An 18742-nucleotide genomic window follows, 5' to 3' on the forward strand; every position below is an offset into this window, starting at 1 on the left:
GTGCATCAAAACAATGTTTGCGAATTAATTGTGCAGTTGCCATACTCGCGTCTTATAGACTTTTGCTCCCTCTGGGTTCAATTTCTTACTATGGTTTTCATAAGTTCTTCATCATCAGTTTTTAAATGTTGTCATTACTTCTCATTAATTGACTTACTGGAAATAATGATATAGGAAATGCTTAATCCGGTTGTTTGATCTCAAGGGGAATTGAGTATTTGACGACAATGGAGGCCAAAATTTTTTCGCTTTCTCAAGATTATAGGTGTTGGGTTTAAATCTAGAGTGGAGGCTAAAGGATGCCTCTTGTATCTAAAATTAGGCTACATTCAAGGTAGATCTGACTGCTCCTCCAACAGTGTGTGTCTTTTGCTTTAAGAACAAATATGACCTATTGTATCGAATCGACAACAATATCGTCTACTATTTTGCTGCCTTCGTGCGGTGGAGAAAAACAGCTTGCTGGGGAGGTCACCAGTAAGCTCAATGCCCGTGCCGATGAAAGTGTGGTGAACAACAGGATTGGCATCATAGAAAAAAAAATAGAGGACGACAGGTTTGGGGAAGAAGAAGAGGGAGTGGAAGGTGTAGAACTGAGTTGTCAAATTCGTAGAAAGAAAAAAAGAAGAAGGAAAATGGGACCCATATGGAAAAAAAGGAGAAACAAAATTAAAAGAGTTGACTAAATAATACAAAATGAATCACTTTTATATAGTTGTACAAGAAGTGGTAGGTCCCGCAGGGAATAGTATAGTCAAAACACAAGAAAATGGAGTGTCTAAGCCAAAGAAGAAGTGGAAAAAGCATTACTCTATAGAAATCTATATTTATCGGCGACATACATTCAAAAACACATTTAAATATATTTTTTTGGCCTTTTTTTATTTAGGTTCCGTTCGTTTCTTGAAAAATGAGCGTTTCAAAAAATATTTTCCAAAAAATGTCTCTTGTATAGCTTGGTATAAATAGCTAATGAATTTTTCTTATTATCGATAATAATTTATATCTAAATATTTTTCGTGCACCATGAAAAAATTCTCGTTCTTTTATTCTTATAAACAATACAAGTGATTATTTTTAGTAAAATATATTTTAAATCATTCATCTTTCGCGAAATAAATACAATCTAAATGGAAAAGAAAAGCCGGAAAAAAAATCAAAAAAAAAGAAAGGCGCGCCTGTTCTTTTTACCTCACACCGAGGAGAGCCTTTTTCCACGTGGCACGTGGGAGACGATCGGCCCAAGAACGGGGAAGGGGGCCCACAAGCGAAGGGGAGTCGACACCAAAGAAAACAAACCCCGCTCGCGCGTTCACATCGTGTCGTTCATCACGGCCCATCTTTGTCCATATTACCATGCGCAATTTCTCGTGATCAGACCCCAGATTTTACACCCAACCAAAAAAAAAAAAAAAAAAAAAACCAAGATTTTACACCTTTTAGGCAGCTTCCGCTCTCTTCTTTGCCCCCTCAAATCCAAATCATCGCGTCTTGGAACCTTGGGGACACACCCCACCCAATGCTTTTTACTACTTTCTCGTGATCACGAGAATGACGGGAGGACCCATTTCGACACGAACCCCGTTTCTGTCGCGGATTCAAATTCGAGAGACCCGGATATGTACTTCGAACCCCAAGTCCGATTTGAGTCGGGATTTGGATGAAAGTTCCATACAGAGCTCGCTTAAATGTATGGGATTCGCGAGCTTTTTATTCTTTTTCTTACCGTATGATACGAAATCGGCGCGTGTTTCGGTACGAAGCGAATGATGGATCATCTCAAAACATGCATGTCACAGCTACTTCCGCAGTTTTGTAGTAACATTCGTGGTCGAATTCGAATCTTGATTTACCCGTCAAAAGAATCCCGAACCGATGTCAAGGCCTACGGCTCTTTTAGTGAGATCCAAAACCCGTTCTATGACCCGATTTTTATTGTGCCGCCACTTTTTTAAAGTCCGGTCCGATAAGTCTCTACGCGAAGTAGCAAATATATAAGGCACAGATTGGCCAGAGATTCGCTCGAGACATGGGCCGGAACTTTGTCTACTCATGAAAGATAAATGACCATTTTACCGCATGATAACTGTCCTACCGCTAATAGATTCTATTTTGCCTCCCTATCGTCATGAATCGGGTTTTGCACTTTGACCGTAGATGCCATGAAGAAACAATAACATAATTCGGCGAAGGAAAAAGCACGATATTACAAACATTAGAACTCGTTATTAAAGCTAGTTCACTCAATGACTAGGCAAAACTACATTGAATCTATAGTGCCACTTATTTCAACCCTAAATTTTAAAATTTCTCGCATCATTGAGTGAGGTAGGTTTTGCTGAGAGGCGGTCGTATCTATTCTCTGGCATTACCAAATAAGAATGACCAAACAAAGCATATGCACATCATAAGCTTCCATGACCATAAAGGTACCTAAAAAATTCAGATCTAAACAGTGGCCAAATACCGAAAGTTGCAGAATCATCGAGCAACTCCCCTGTAGCCAACAGTCCCTACCCTACCACTGATTCAGTTCAGCCAAAGTGAAAAAGCATACTAATTGCCATTTGCCTAGTGGGCGTACCCTTTCATGATTGCATTCCAAGAGTATGACCACTCTCTCTCTCTCTCACTTTATTGCCACGGTAACCAAACAAAAGATGGGTACAATTTAATGTTCAAATTGCAAATCATCACTCTACACATCATGTTAGAGAAGAGAGAATACAGAGAGAGTAACTTCTGGGAACTAGTAGTCACTATTCAATGGCTCCTCTCTGTCTCTGCTCCTGTCCATCTTGTGATTGATGATCCTGGGCCCATGGAAGAAGGGCAATTCTTGTAAACAACTGAGCCTGAAACTGCGTACATTGTCTCATCTGCAATTTGCCTGATCTGCCCATAACTCGCTTCTTCAAATCAGAGCAACAAAACCAGAGCCACACCAACTCTGCCTAGCAAGACTGAGCTTATGGCTAAGTTGGTATTTGTAGCAGGAGAGCTGGACCTAGCAGGAGGAGGGGTGTGGTAGAAATACGGGAAATATGGCACGATCGGGTTCGGCGGTGGCGGCCCTGGGTAGTTCTGGTAATTGGGTGGAGGGTAATAGTAGTACCCGCCTCCGCCATATGGCGGCGGGGGATAGTACTTGTAGGAGGGCTGGGAGGGCGGTGGAGGAGGGTAGTAGTAGGCCCTGCCGGAGCTCGGTGGAGGCAGAGACGGCGGCACCGGCGGTGGTGGGACTTTGTTACAAGGGTTGTCACAGGAAGAGCACATTGTGCACTCAATTTGGTATTTGGATGATGTGGTGGGGGTTGATGTGGAGTTGTTCGTGGTGGGGGTTGATGTAGAGTTGTTCATGGTGGGTGACTGTGAAGAGGACATGTTGGTGGCTAGTGATAAGGGAGTGAGAGCCAATAGGAGCAGGAGGGTGGTGCTCCGAAAGACTGCCATTTCTGGGAAAAGAATTGGCCACAAGAGAGTGTGTGAAGTGCAGGGGAAGTGAAACTTTGAGAGCTTCAATGTGGGAATGTGATGATGGAATGGAAAAGCAGAACTGAGAGAGAGAGAGAGAGAGAGAGAGAGAGAGGGAGTGTGCAGTAGTACAGAGTGAAGTGTGCCCTTTATCTTTGAAGCTTGGCCATATCTTTATGAGGTGAGGAAGTGAGAAAAAGGTTAAAAACTTACGGAAAAGAAAAGGGAAAGTCCGGTGCTAAAGGATGATACCCACACGTTTTACTTTGCCACTGGGGACAGCCACACATTTTGAACAGTATGGGGCAGGTAGGGCCTCTCATGGTTCCCGAGGATTCGTGGCTCGATCGTAACAGCGTGTATTCTGCCGTAATTTTATGGATTACCGTCGCATATAAACAGCGACTATCGACCTCGCCAACCGTGAAGGAATGGAGCTAGTAAAATGACAACATCTAGCTCAGCGATGCTTCGAGGACAGCTCACAAAGGTTGTTGCCCCTAACCGTCTTGACGTTTAGTGTGATCTTTCGCGTGTCCCAACAAAGCTCAAGTTTGCTATCGATGTTCTCTAGTTACTCCCAGGCTCAGTCGAATAGTCGCTTCACAATTTCTCTTATCATAAAGAGAGAAGTAGCTTTCATGCTTCCTGCAAGGCCACTTCGAGGGACCAGTGCATGAGAAAAGCAGACATAATCTATGAAGGACAATTCAATTGTTAACATCACCAAAACATCACCATTTGTTTGGTCACAGAATAAACCAAAACATCACCATTTGAGGCTGCTGACATGCTCTTCTTTCATTCTACTTGCCCCCCATTCTGAACATCCTTTCTCATTTTTATTCCTCTATTGAAGTGGACAAGGATAAGTATCCCTTTAATTCGTTTGGACCAAAAGCGGGAATGCAACCCCTTTGAACCAAATATACCACTCAGCCAATGGTAACATCCCCACGAAGCACACGCCCTCCACATACTTGACTTCTTTGTCCAAAGCGAAAACGAGTCTCAGAATCAATATGAGCACACTACAATATGATCAGCATGAGAAAGAAAGATGAATAGAAACGAACTGCAGGCCACAGCGAATTTCTCACTGACCATTACCATCAGCGATCTGAATCCTACACTCAACTCGGTCGACCATCCAGGAAAACTGCATGTGCTTCCCTGCCCGCTCTTCAGCCGCGCCGTCTGTTCCGTGCTCCGCTTCTATCTCGTCCAGAGAAGCTTTCTTCCAATTCCCTCCAGATCTCAGTGAACACGGACATTATGATATCCTCTCCGGAAGTAGGAAGAGCACCCTGATTTGGCAAGCTGGCCAATGAGCATGGAGCACTATCGAGTACTCTTATCTGACTGCAGCCACGGAATTGGCTGATGTGCTGGGATAGTTGCAGGGGAGAGACTTGGTGTCGCTGATGATGAAGGAGGATTTAGAGAGGGGGTGCCATTAGAATTTAGCGAGCCACGGAGGCGGAAGACCTGGTGCAATAGCCGGTGAGTCGGAACGAACACGGCTACTGTTGGAAGTGGCGACTGGATTCAACTGCTTTTTCGCTAGCTTCTCGGCAAAGTTCCGATAATGCGATCGCGTTTCCTGTCTTCAATTGGCAAGGCATTCTTGTTCTCCTTTCGCTCTCTTTTGCTGTTACTCTTTGAACACCTCCCACCACTTCCCCAGTCTCTTAGCTGTACGGCCGGGGACCTCAGCATCAATCTTCTTCCCATTTGTTGCCGCGTGATTCGCCTGAAGCTCGACGACGAGTCGCTGCTCTTGTTCGGAGCGGGATCCCTTCGTTATACCAGGTTGCAGGCAGTTCTTTCACCTCTCCAAGCAGGACTTTGGCATCACAGTCCAAGCAGGCTTGGTAGTAGTCTTATCTTTTCAATTCTGTTTGGCAAAAGTTAACACTACAAGTCGCTTATACTCTCATAGTACGCGCTCACTTTAGTGCCATAACTTTTTTTTGGATTACTTTAGTGCTAAAATTTTTGAAAAACGATCACTTAAGTGCTAAAATTTTTGAAAAACGATCACTTAAGTGCCAACTCCGGTGCCGTACACAATTTTTCGCCGGAAATCTGACGTGGCATTTTTTTTATTAATTTCTGAAGCTGACGTGGCTCGCCGGAGTCTCGCCGAAGATTGGCACTTAAGTGATCGTTTTTTAAAAAAATTTTCACTTAAATGTTCGTTTTTCAAAAATTTTAGCACTTAAGTGATCGTTTTTCAAAAATTTTAGCACTAAAGTGATCCAAAAAAAAGTTATGACACTTAAGTGATCGTTTTTCCTCCGACTTGGCACCAAAGTGATCCGAAAAAAAGTTATGGCACCAAAGTGAGCGCCGTACACAAGTTATGGCACTTATAGTGTCCTTTTGCCAATTCTGTTTAGTAGGGTTGTCAAGTTATGACTTTGTTTTAGTTTCAGCATAGTACTATAATTGTTCGTCAATTTATTATAATGCACACTATTATTTTAGTCAATTTTCTTTGTAAAATTAAAGATGGAACATGACCAATCTTATGATAAATATCTAGAAGCGAGAAAATAATAGTGTCTGATGAATTATATTTTTGTCGTTTCTGTCAAAAAATCATCGGTATTTTGTAGTGACTTATCCTTGAAACGAACTCCACTATTTTAACGAGATGCGTGGATATACATTTAGCATAGTCTTTTTCTTCGATCTTTTTAGCTAAGGCTCCGTTCGTTTGGCGAAAAATATTCTCCTAGAAAATATTTTCCGGGTTTTCCGGTGTTCGGGGGGCGGAAAACGTTTTCCGTGGGAAAATATTTTCCTTCCCCCCTCACAAAATAGCCTAAGTCTACGGAAAATGACTTCCGCTTCTTCAAAAGCGGAAATCATTTTCCGGAGCTTCTTCTTCTTCTTCTTCTTCTTCTTCTTCACTAAGGTCGCCGGCCGCCGCCGCCCCCGCCGGTTGCCGACCGCCGCCGCCGGCCTCCGGACGCTGCCGCCGGTCACCGGCGAAAAATACTTTCCGAAACTTTTTCATATTGATCGTCGAACACCAGAAAATTATGTTCCGGGAAAATATTTTCCAGGAAAATGACTTCCGGAAAAATATTTTCCAAAAGGAGAATATTTTCCGCCAAACGAACGGAGCCTAAACTTAACGAGAGATATCATTAAAATAGTCGGAGACACCATTTATTTTTATCGGGAATCTACGCGTGGCATGTTTCTAGGTAATAACTTGTTTTTATGGGAAAAAAAAATCTACTACCTTTTTTACCCGATAAGTTTTGAAGTACATGGACGATTTTGAAAGATGCAGTTTTGATATCCGTACAAATGCTATGAAACACGCTTTATTAATTTCGTATTAAAGATAAACAATGGATGTAAAATCGAATATTTAATGAATCCAGTACCTTGCTACTTCAAAGTCGTGTACTCATATGGCGCACCGCAATTATGTTGTATTTTGTTATGTCAATTGTTCCGCATAAGGAACCGAACCGATCAAGATTTCTTAACTTTTTTTATTTTTTATTCTGAAGCAAGCCCTAATTAGTAAATTATTTCTTTTCTTTTAATGTTGGAAAGCTCCACTTGTAGGGAATAAAAGAAACCAAAAGGAGAAGAAGAAGAAGAAATAACCGGTTCCGAGACCGACCTTGGAATTGGACAGGATCGGGTAGCCAATCCCCGGTTCCACAAACTAGTCAACCCTAATAGAAGCTGGATGTTTGAGCCAAACGAGGAGCGACATGATTGGTCATGCTGATGCAATTTGCATGCTACTCTTGGGAACAATCATACGAGGGGAGAATCGGCCCGCCTCTGTTGAAAAATGTCTCGAATTTGAGCATGAAGAGAAAAGTTTCTTATTTTATATAGGTGTCCTAGTTGGAGAAAATTTCATACTGTTGATCCAAATCTTGTTTATATACAAGAAGTGAATTTTCTTTATGAAGATTATCAAAGAGGAGCTTATATTTGTCAATTACACCCCGAAGCAATAGAGTGTTGAAGCCAATTAAATCTCGTCAATAAGATTTGGGAATTCCTCCGGAAGATTGATATATTATTTTGTAAGGAATTATGAGTTATTTGGTTAAATTGAGGGTTGGGAAACACCGAAAGAGTTTGAGTGACTCGAGTGCTCTTGTAATCTCCGTTTTATCGCTCGATTTATAGCCGAATCCTTTGCTGCTCTCCCCGTGAATAGCCCTGTAAATCCGGTGCCCGATTCATTTTCCTGTCTAATCTGTTTTATTATGTCGTCGCTTGCTTCCGCAGCAAAGCCCGGCGCCGCACGGGTCCGTCCTCCATCGGCGAAAATGTCAACGGACCGGGGGGCCAAGCACATGCTTCCTAGGGTGGATCGGTTCCATGTATTGATTTCCCAGATACGTTAGCCCACCAACGCCGGTCAACTTTAGGATTATTTTTATTAATGCGCAATTGAGAGAGACGTTTACAATTATGCAGTGGTGGGGGACGCTCTTCCAATTCGAACCGAAATCGCGCCGTCGATGCTTCCATCGACCTTCCCTCTCGACAGCGACGTCACCCTTTCCTCCGCCATTCGCTCGCTTCGTCCCGAAAAGCAACGTAAAAACAAAAACGAAAAGAGCATGAAGCGCGTCTCGATCCTCGTCGCAGCGACCGTTTCAATTTCGAATGTAACGCGAGCAGTCATCCCATGTCGAGATCGGAAGGCTCGAGTTCATGGTATGAATCGAACTCGAGATGCCCTTGTTTAGGACGGTAAGTTATCGATTGAAATTACGGGGGCGGCGCAATTTCCGCGGCCCGAGTATGATGCTGGGGAGGACATTTCTCGGTGGAGAGGCGAAGCCGGCCTCGCGCGTCGTTCGATGGTGATGCCGGACGGTAAAAATGACATAGAAAGCAGATGGAACCTCTACGACCAAGTAAAAAGATGCGGGGCACGTTAGATGAGGATTTGGATCTTCTTAGATTCCGTTTATTTCGCGGAAAACGAATGATTTAAGAAAATAGTTTTCGAAAAAATGATAATTTATGTCGCTTACAAAAATGAACGAACGGAATATATTTTCGTTATTTATAAAATTATTTGGACATAAATTGTTGTGAATTATGAAAACAATTTCGTTAACTATTTATTTCAAACAATTATTTTTAGGAAATGTCCGCCAAATCATTCAATTCTCGCGAAATAAATAAAACATTAATCTATGTATCAAGGTACAAGCATGATCGTTTTTGATAGAGTTTCACGAAATTTATTTTGATGAGGGATAGAACATGATCGTTTTTTTTTTTGTTAGAAAAACACGACAATTTTAATGGTTTAATTTTTGACAAATATATATCATTAATTGTCAGCCATCAATTTAGGAATACCTAGTCAATCGAAATCGAAATCTACATATTGGGGAAGCTGCATCAACTTAGATATATCTAATAAATGTACGGGATCGAAAGATTTAATATTTTTTTTTTTGAACCGACTCGTCGTAAACTCGAAATTCACACTTAATTAAACAAACGATATGGATGCACATGAATCCGCGAAAATCTTCGTACTCGGGCTAAAAATAAAATGGGGGGGTAACAGAAAAAAAAAAAAGGGGGGGTATCTAGGATAGGTTCAAATCATCTCAGGAAATGGCAATTTCCATGGATTTTGTTCTATAAATTAGCAAAGATTATGATACGAGTATACTAATGACGACATTGATTAGCGATGTCCTAATCACAGATTAAGGGGAAAGCCACCCGAAAACCGAGTCGTTTGAATTTCGAACAGCTCCGCAGGAAAATGGACATCTCTCTCTCTCTCTCTATCACTAGGAAACGCTAGCTGTCCACTCTCTCTCCTACTCCTACGCGTTCACGCCTTCGTTTCACACTCTCTCTCTACAAAAACCTCGGCCACCATCTCTCTCTCTCTCTCTCTTCCTCTGTGTGTGTTCTTGTTCTTGTTCTTCTGATGCGTGTTCAAAGCTTCGAACTTTACCAGAAACGTGTTCAAAGCTTCGAACTTTACCGGAAACCCATCGGCGCAATGCCCACCCTCCTCCTCATACTCCTCGTCCTGGTCGCCGCCGCCGCGGCGCCCTTCTCCGCCTCCCAGACCGCCCTCGCGCCGTCGCCCGCCTCCGACGCGTGCAACGGCGTCTTCCTCTCCTACTCCTATACCGGCGGGTCCCAGCTCCCGCCGACGAACGCGACCCACCAGGCCTACCGCTTCCAGTCCACGCTCACCGTCCTCAACAACGGGGCCGACGACCTCAAGTCCTGGATGGTCCTCGTCGGGTTCCAGCACGACGAGCTCCTGGTCTCCGCCTCGAACGCCGTCCTGGCCGACGGGTCGTCCCTGCCCGCCAGCGTCGGGAACGGCACCGTCTTCGCGGGGTACCCGACGACCGATCTGAAGACGGCGATCGAGACGGCGGGCGATCTCACGCAGATGCAGGTGCAGGTCCAGCTGGTGGGGACGCAGTTCGGGGTGAAGTCGCCGGACGTGCCGATGCCGTCGAATATCTCGTTGGCGAACGATGGGTTCGTGTGTCCCGCGCCTACTCTGCAGGGTGAGTGATTGCACCATTTTCGCTGATTTGTGTTTGCCGCTCTGTTTCGAGCTTGAGGTGATTTCTTATGTTTTCTTGTCAATGTGCACATATTGTTGATCTCTTACCTGGTGAACTTTATCGATGGAACTTTTGGTCGTTGGGGGCTAAGTGAAGGGTCCGTGGTTTTTGGTAGGATGGATTGGTTGGTGCTAAGGTTTCTTGAACACTTTCGTGGGACAATGTGATTGGATCTTGTTCTTTGAGGTTCGATGTGGTCTCATGTGCTGGATTTTTGGGAAACTATATTGGGTATGACGGTACACATAGAATGGTGATCCTTTTACTTGAGATCCTGTGGAATAGGACTGTTGCCACTTTTGATTATGCACTAGTTCATCCGAAGAAGAAAATTCATCTTTGATTTTCTCTGTAGATTTTACAATTTTCAAATTGTTTCATTCAACGATGCAGAAGGCTGATAACTTTGGTATTAAGAGGTCATATTGTGGGGTTTCTGTGCTTTTTAAGAAATAGCTCTGTTAGCATATTTGTGTCTATCTATTGTGTCGGAGGAGGAGTTGAAATGTGTGTGGAACGCTTGGCAGGATTACCTTTAAGCGGATCCTTTTCTACTAATCAAGAGGTCATATTGTGGGGTTTCTGTGCTTTTTAAGAAATAGCTCTGTTAGCATATTTGTGTCTATCTATTGTGTTAGAGGAGGAGGTGAAATGTGCGTGGAATGCTTGGCAGGATTACCTTTAAGCGGATCCTTTCCTACTAATCAAGACGTAATGAAACCAAATTTCCCTCATTTTCAATAATGGAAGCTGTTTTCTCTCTGGTGCCATATTGCTTAATTATATGGGATGTATTGCTGTTGATCGTTTGCCAGTATGCAGTCACCCTTAATGTCGAGAAAAGGTTTTAATTCTCGATGTGGTTGTTGCAGGCAAGAGCGAGATGCAAGTGTGCTGCACCAAGGACACCAACTTCAAGGCCAACATCACTGTTGGCGATGGCTTTCTTTCCCGTAAAAGTGGCGATCTAACGATCATGTACGATGTTATTAGAACATATGACTCGTCCTACTGGGCACAGGTCACCATTGCCAACCACAACCCACTTGGTCGTCTTGATAACTGGAAATTGAGCTGGGATTGGATGAGGGATGAGTTCATCTACACGATGAAAGGGGCTTATCCAAATGTTGTCGACTCTAGTGACTGCATATTTGGCACCCAGGGCACATACTACCAGAGCCTGGATTTCTCAAATGTATTGAATTGTGAGAAGCGGCCAACCATAATTGATTTGCCTCCAACCAAGGCCAATGACACCACGCTCGGTTTGATTCCTAATTGTTGTAGAAACGGCACCATCTTGCCACCATCAGTGGACCCGAGCAAGTCAACGTCGGTGTTCCAGATGCAGGTCTACAAAATGCCACCAGATCTCAACAGATCGGCGCTCTCGCCTCCACAGAATTGGCAGATCAACGGCACGCTGAATCCCGACTACCAGTGTGGTCAACCAATTCGAGTGAGCCCAAGCCAGTTCCCAGACCCTAGTGGCTTACCCTCTAACACTACTGCAGTTGCCAGCTGGCAGGTGGTGTGCAATATCACTCAAGCCAAGGGGTCGAGCCCTAGATGTTGCGTGTCATTCTCTTCATACTACAATGAGTCGATTGTCCCATGCCCAACTTGCGCGTGCGGGTGCCCTAGCAGCACCAGCCAAACTTGTAGCGCCACAGCTCCAGCCATTCTTCTTCCATCAGAGGCTCTTCTGGTTCCTTTCGAGAATCGTTCAGCGTTGGCACTTGCCTGGGCTGATCTGAACCATCACACAGTGCCCAATCCACTTCCTTGTGGTGATAACTGCGGGGTCAGCATCAATTGGCATGTGTACACTGACTACACCAAAGGTTGGACTGCAAGGGTCACGATCTTCAACTGGGACGAGACCTCTTTTCCTGATTGGTTCGCTGCGGTGCAAATGGATAAAGCTGCACCAGGGTTTGAAAAGGCGTACTCGTTCAACGGGACCATGTTGGAAATTAATGGCGCTAATAATACCATCCTCTTGCAAGGACTCCCGGGATTGAACTATCTTGTAGCGGAAACTGATGGAGCTAATCCACAGAAGGACCCTAGGGTCCCTGGGAAACAACAGTCTGTTATGTCATTTACCAAGAAAAATATTGCTGGGATAAACGTGCCGGGAGGAGATGGCTTTCCGACTAAAGTGTTCTTTAACGGAGACGAGTGCGCGCTTCCTTCTTTTTACCCAAGCAGTGGAAGCCGATCAATGTCGAACATAGTCTACTCAGTCCTTGTAGCATCAGTTCTGTTCAAGTTGATGCTGCGGTAGCAGGACGAGGACCTAATTACGTATGGCTGCAGATTCTTTATATTCTTTCAGTGGACTGTCACTGTATACACCTTACCGGGAGGTTCCGAATTCTCGCTCTTTTACTTTGCTGAGAAGACCGTTTGCACACACTGCAATTGTCATCTGCAGGTTGAAAGAATGTTGTAACTCTAAAATCTAATGATTCTCTACATTCTTTTATGCTCTTTCATGATACTGTACTTGTTATGATGTTTGTGGAGTTAAATAGAATTTGTACTTTGTGCATAATTTAGTAGAGATGTTTTCTGTTTGATCGGTTGTGCTGTACACCCAATTTTGTCATTCTTTCACTTGATTGCAGGGTAAGTGGTACAGCTACTAGTGAATGACGCAGAAAGGCTTTCATATTTTTTGCTGTCTGTGAATCCCTAATTCGGGGCATCAGTCAGTGAGCATGTTGCTGATATAGTTCCTAGGCTAACTTGCCCCATTGCTGAACCAACTTATCGGCGGGTTTTTGTCGAGTGCGGATCCTATAACACCAATTTCATGGGAGATCTCCGGATTGAACTGTCATGCTGCTGCGAGAGATGCAGTGCATGCACACAAGGATCCTAGAGTTCTTGGGAAATGACGGTCCACAGTATGGTTTCCTAAGAGAGGTACCCTTGAAAGAAGATGTACTCGATCAAGAAGATTTTGCTACTATACATAGTACACAGTAGTTGTGGTTGTTATTTATAGGTTGAATGATGATTCAGTTCTATATTCCGACTGGCATCTTTGTTCATGAAATTGTGCGGCCCGTGCATACATTGTTCGATATGCTCTTTGACCGTTTGTCCTGTAACGAATTCATGGTGATGCTAATGTTCCTTGCGAGGGGTCTAAACGTGAGGCAAAAGAGATTAGATACCTGTCCTATATTGATACAGGGGCAACGACGGCCCTATATATTATGGGACAATTAAGATGGTTCCATTGGAGCATTACATAAGCGCCCATTCAACGAGGGTCAAGTATGACTAACTTTGCCATTTTACTTGAAATAAAATACGTTGATGAAGCTTGTCCCGCGGTAACTCATCGAGTGCGAAAAGTTACGTGATGTTAGAAGAACTTCAAATGTGAAATGGAGGCACATTTAACATTGGAGTCGCAGACATGGATCCCCAGATATTAGCAATTAGCTGGAGCTTGTCACTCTCAAATGCAAATTTTCTGAGCTAAAATACCATGTGCCTTCTTTGCTCTTTCTCCGTGAAGGGCATCGACTTTTTCCTGGTTACGGATTTTTTACTGCATCATATAGTTGAATGATTCTGCCCTGTACATATTGTGCATTTCTCTCTCTCTCTCCCTCCCTCTCTCAGTGTGCGTTTTCCCCTTTTTCCCGTCTGTGTATTTTGACTCCTCAAAGGGGTGGTAGACATTTTCAACATTTTCCCCTTTAGACAGCAAAATTAATGAAGAGTCACGACCATGCGTGAAGTAAGGTATTTAAGAGATTATGGCGAGTCAAAGAAGGAAAAGCAGCCTTTTTCTGCAGGGTTTTATCTGGCAACATATGGCGTTGGCCACGGAGCAACCATTCTTCGTGGAATCATGATATTGACCGTTAGGAATGAGAAAGAGATCAAGAAACAGTCTCGAATAGAAGATTCAGCCCAGAAGAGAACTTAATACAAAGAACGCACAACCCATGTACAGGGCAATGAAATACAAGACGCATCGAGTAAAGAATGCACAAATCCTTGTCCAAAGCAATGGAAAGGCAGATACTTACAATAACATTGAGTTACCTCAACAAACAAGGGGAATAAAAGACGGACCAGAACCGCATTGGGTGTGTTATTGAAGTTAGAAAAGGCTCCTAGACCTAAAGTACTGCAAGTATCACAAAACCTTGTCCAGCTGACAAAGTGCCTAAGAAATTCTAACAATAACTTGACAAGACTAAATTAGTTGCTTCTTCTGGCTAAAGTATTATTCTATCAAAAGCAGTCAAAAAGAACTAGCATGTACGCCTTTGCATATCACGCAGCAGTGCCTCCCATGCTCCACAAATATCTTCTGCTGAAATTGGTCCATTCAATAATCATTATGGTCCAGCACTGCCACTTCAAATCAAGAATCCTCTTGAATTTGCAGCCCAATCACAGGAGGGGAAAATAACCGACTGGTGTAAACTATGTACTGCGCGCGACTTTGCACTGTACTGCACCTGACCATGGAGCATATACTATACAGGAATATTATTCATGGAAAACCCATCAAACTCAAACTCACTGTCAGATGGTCCAATGCCTTGTTGCTGCAGTAGGAAAGGAGAAATTCCATGTCAGTGTCTTATATTTGAGCAAGTCACATTATAGCAAGTGCATAGAACAGATTATCCTACTACTTCCTGACTTAAGCAAGTTTAAAGCAACAAAAGTCACGCACCTGCTTGAGAAGTGCATTCATGATATCCTCCTGGCTGTAGTGTTCCGGATAGAGCACGGCCTGATAGCTCATATCAGGGAAACCTTCAGTCTTAACTTGCACTGGATTGTCAACAAGGGAATTCGGAGGTTGACCAACATTAGGAGAGGTCACCTGCCGATTTCCGTCGGCGGAAAGCAAGGACTTGCCAGCAGCAGAGATATTTCTATTGTGTCCACTGCTGCTCTGCCCAGAAGATAAACCCTGATGAACTAAGAGCAATCCGGATGTGTCAATATTTCCTTGGACGGTATTTCCTGGTTGCGATGTATCAAACGCCACGCCCACATTCTGAAACTCCCAATCATGGGATCTCATTTGCTGCAAGTCATGGAGTATATCGTAGTTCGGCATACACCCACCAGGCCCTTTAATAATACCGGAGTTCACATCCTCCGGGTATCCACCTTTTGATGCAGGAAAACTACTCTGGATGGGAAAACTACTAACCGGTGCTTCTGATACTTGGTTCATGGGAAAATTGAAAGCGGATGATGTCTGCAAAACCGTATTGTGCCCCGGACCTCGTCCATTTTCAGCAGTGCTGCTCCTGCCTAAGGACCCACCAACAAGGCCAGTTGACAGAATTGACTGCCCCATATTGGCCTGAAGGACAGGAGGGCAATTGCTACCACTTTCACCGATGACGTGTCTTCTAGCCTGTGGTTGGCCCATCGGCATCAGCAAAGAGCTACTTTGGGCTCCATGTGTATGGACTGGCATGCTCATGCTTCCAAAAGGTTGAGCAGACTGCTGAAGATTCATGAGTTGCTTAGGCTCCATTGTGGTTGGGATACCATGGAGCAAGTTCACTTGTTTACTATTGCTTCCGAGATTTTGCTGCGACTGTCCCTCTCCGAATCTTAATTTTGGATTGTCAAAGCTGAACAGGTTTCTTTGATCCAGCACCGGAATGGATATGCCAGATTTTCCGGCAGACCGACCCAACCCTGCTGCTTGGAGTGTAGCAAGGCTTTGGGCTGGCAGCTGGCCTGTAGCAGCAAGTGCTTGGAGCTCAAACCCGTTAAGTGAGGAGATCGTCCCAAAAGCCGCGTCTTGTGTTCCAATAAAGGAGCTATTTACTCCGGCCTGATGCTGCGGCACACCGCTCAGTCTTCTAAGATACAGGCGGTATTTCTGCACCATATTATTGTACAGTTAGATGGTACTGAAAACAACTTTAAAGATGTGGATTATGAAGCACAGGAAAGTTTTAATGAATCTATTGAAATTAAGGATACCTGAAGGTGGCTAGCAACATTTTCTCTTGTCAGCCCAGGAACATTCATCAACTCCAGTATTTTCTTTGGAACAGCCTCTGCGTTCATGAATCAAGACATATTTTCAGAATGGAAGAGATGACGAGGAAAAAAGCACGGGTAAATGGTAAATGGAAGACTCCAGTTAAAGTAGATCATAAATATTTCAAGGACACGTGACATGATAGTAACAGGGATCATGTAAGAGCTTAAAGGAAATTATTTCACAAGCACACCCACTAAACCAGCAACTCTTATATCTTGCAAAATGGGCTCATTGTACTCCATGAAATATTTTATGAAAGAGGATGAAGAAGTTTACTGACCAAACAGCTTCCTTATGGGGATTTCATCAACTTGTAGCCTTCTGGAGATCAGTTGTGGTTTGTTAAAAATAAAAGTCTCGTTGATGTCAAACTATTTTTCCACAAGCCATTCATTTGCCATACCACACGAAAGTGATTTTCATAGAACATGAAAAGTTCCATTTCTGCGGAAAGCGATAATAAAATGGGAGGTTTGGATATAAGACACGTATGGTAAAAAATATTGCTTTCCCTAGACCAGAGACATTGTAACGCAACCTAGCATAGTCTTATCCAAAGAACCAAACACACCCGTGTTCAGGTGTTTCAATGCCCATGCTTGAATTCTAAATGCTCCCATAGCTAAATGTGAGGATAAGCACCATGATGGATCGTCTCTCTTTTTATAAACATTGAAGGGGTCATTCACCTTAAGTCATATGGAGATTATCCATATCATTTTAACTAAATGATGACCCTTAACAGTAGAGCACCGTAGTTTGCAAGTATGGACAATGGATGAGCATAACGGCTAGTAAAATAACTTTAGAAGGCATCAAAGTAACGAGTTCATACTGTCAATTCCGAGCTGATTAACAGCCGACACAAACTGTTGGTGAAGCTCAACGGACCAAACCACTCGTGGCTTCTTCAGCGTGGACGAATCATCCCTTTCTTCTATATCATCCTCCTCTTCCTTCCTTTTCTTTCCGCTTTTCCAGCTTCCTTCATTTGCCGTGGATGAGTAATCCGCGTCTTCCAAGTGCTTCTGCGGCCGCTCTCCATCTTCCACACTTCCACATTGTTCCAATTCCTTCCATTCGTTCTTCCTCTTCCTAACCACGTGTTGCCATATGTTCTTCAATGCCTCGATCCTTATCGGTTTTATCAGATAATCACAAGCACCATGGGTCACACCCTTCATAACAACCTGCTTCCCGTCATCGGCGGACATCACTGTTCAATTGGATAAGTCAGGTAACCGAAGTCAATCAATTGGTTTCGTTGAAAACATCGTTTGGAATATCCATTTTTTAAGGCCATCAGAATTTAAATGGAGTACATACTGATTACGGGGAGATCCATTTCAAGCCCGATGTGTTCAAGAAGTTTGAAGCCATCCATGTCCGGCATGTGAACATCACTCAATACAATGTCGAATCCATTTTTGTTATCTCGAAGCGTGGATAGAGCAACATCTGACCTACTGCATGTTGTCACTGAAACATTCCAAAACAGAAACAGTCATGAATCAGCCAGTACCAAGCACAAAGGACCGTAGGACTTCAACTTCTGAGGGCTCAAACAAGCACTCGAACTTCTCGGCACAGCGAATCAACTTCTAGAGGAGAGAAATCAACCAGAAGAGAGCTAAAAACCTAATTCATCATAATAATCCAAAATGGAAAAACGAAGAAGAAAAGTCAAAAGGGCAAGAAATTATAGCTGTAGGGACTCCGAACTGGACGTTAATCCACAATTTTTTCACCAAATGAACCCTTACTCAAAACCAGGGACAAAAAAAAAAAATTCACGAAATCAAATCAAATTTATCGACAAAAAGAAATCCGTCAGAATCTGCAAATGAAATCGAGCATCATGCACAGGACAATCAATCCACCTTGATATTGGCATGTCTTGAGCATTTTCTCCAAGATCCTGAGACAAGTCGGATCATCATCCACCACGAGGACCCGCAGGCCCGCCGGGAATTGATCGGAGACCACGTCCCCGGCCTTCCAAGAACAGCTCGAAGTCAACGTTGACATGGATCCTCCGCGTCCCTTCTCAGATTGGGGGCTGTTGTGGGGGTGCAGCGGAATCAAAGGAACTCCGAGAGCTGGCTTCTCTCTGTGACCCCGCCCCCCGGAACCAAACCAACAAGTCACTCACATCCTCAAGCAGGGGCCAATCAAGAAAGCAGCACCCCACTTCATTATCCGAAAAACCCAGTTGAGGAAAACTCACAGATAACAAGATAATTCGAGAAATCGTTCGGTGGGTGTCGATTCTTGCGGGGGGAGGAGAAAGAAAGTAACAAGAACACCCTCCCCTGATTTCTCTCTGTTTCAAGAACAGAGCGCAAGAGAGCAACGATAACCGAACCCCGAGTTCCGAAACACAGAGCAACCACGCAGCAGAACAGAGAAGAAATTTCGGGGAATTCGTTGCGGGGATTGATACAGGGAAGTCGGGCTGGGGGGGTCTGTTCTGCATCTCAGAGCTCGATTTCCGCTTTTGTTCTTGTTTGTTTGTTTTTTTTTTTTTTTTTTTGTTAGGGGTGCGAATTTTTTTTAATCGAAAACATCACTTTTTAGCAGGAATTTT

At 43.7% G+C, this 18742-nt stretch overlaps 3 protein-coding genes and 1 pseudogene across 3 annotated transcripts; 1 reads left to right on the forward strand and 3 right to left on the reverse strand.

The window, feature by feature from the left end:
* Positions 1-2544: 2544 nt before the first annotated feature.
* LOC115677105 (leucine-rich repeat extensin-like protein 2) lies at positions 2545-3641 on the reverse strand. The gene has a single exon (XM_030600166.2). It carries the CDS (start codon positions 3451-3453, stop codon positions 2920-2922), a length of 534 nt encoding a protein of 177 aa, XP_030456026.1. The 5' UTR covers positions 3454-3641; the 3' UTR covers positions 2545-2919.
* Positions 3642-4301: 660 nt separating this feature from the next.
* Positions 4302-5329, reverse strand: LOC115677014 (transcription factor AS1-like; annotated as a pseudogene).
* A 4030-nt stretch (positions 5330-9359) lies between these two features.
* Positions 9360-12677, forward strand: LOC115677188 (COBRA-like protein 7). The gene is made up of 2 exons (XM_030600288.2): positions 9360-10031; positions 10964-12677. The coding sequence occupies exons 1-2, from the start codon at positions 9431-9433 to the stop codon at positions 12382-12384; spliced, it is 2022 nt and encodes a 673-aa protein (XP_030456148.1). The 5' UTR covers positions 9360-9430; the 3' UTR covers positions 12385-12677.
* A 1425-nt stretch (positions 12678-14102) lies between these two features.
* On the reverse strand, positions 14103-18276 carry LOC130135762 (two-component response regulator ARR2-like). Its single transcript, XM_056305493.1, has 6 exons — positions 18036-18276; positions 17482-17634; positions 16991-17371; positions 16092-16168; positions 14812-15987; positions 14103-14680 (listed from the first exon to the last, which is right to left on the reverse strand). Exons 1-6 carry the CDS (start codon positions 18181-18183, stop codon positions 14609-14611), a joined length of 2007 nt encoding a protein of 668 aa, XP_056161468.1. The 5' UTR covers positions 18184-18276; the 3' UTR covers positions 14103-14608.
* Positions 18277-18742: the final 466 nt, after the last annotated feature.

Source organism: Syzygium oleosum, unplaced genomic scaffold, assembly GCF_021117445.2.
Source record: "Syzygium oleosum isolate NSW1041296 unplaced genomic scaffold, Sole_v2.1 Sole_v2.37, whole genome shotgun sequence".
NCBI classification, from domain to species: domain Eukaryota; kingdom Viridiplantae; phylum Streptophyta; class Magnoliopsida; order Myrtales; family Myrtaceae; genus Syzygium; species Syzygium oleosum.

Coding starts and splice junctions, on each gene's coding strand:
- LOC115677105 (XM_030600166.2), bottom strand. CDS start 3,453: ATGGCAGTCTTTCGGAGCACCACCCTCCTGCTCCTATTGGCTCTCACT.
- LOC115677188 (XM_030600288.2), top strand. CDS start 9,431: ATGCGTGTTCAAAGCTTCGAACTTTACCAGAAACGTGTTCAAAGCTTC. Junction 10,032..10,963: donor TCCCGCGCCTACTCTGCAGG/GTGAGTGATTGC, acceptor TGGTTGTTGCAG/GCAAGAGCGAGATGCAAGTG.
- LOC130135762 (XM_056305493.1), bottom strand. CDS start 18,183: ATGTCAACGTTGACTTCGAGCTGTTCTTGGAAGGCCGGGGACGTGGTC. Junction 16,169..16,990: donor TAATCAGCTCGGAATTGACA/GTATGAACTCGT, acceptor TCATGAACGCAG/AGGCTGTTCCAAAGAAAATA. Junction 14,681..14,811: donor TGAATGCACTTCTCAAGCAG/GTGCGTGACTTT, acceptor TTCCTACTGCAG/CAACAAGGCATTGGACCATC.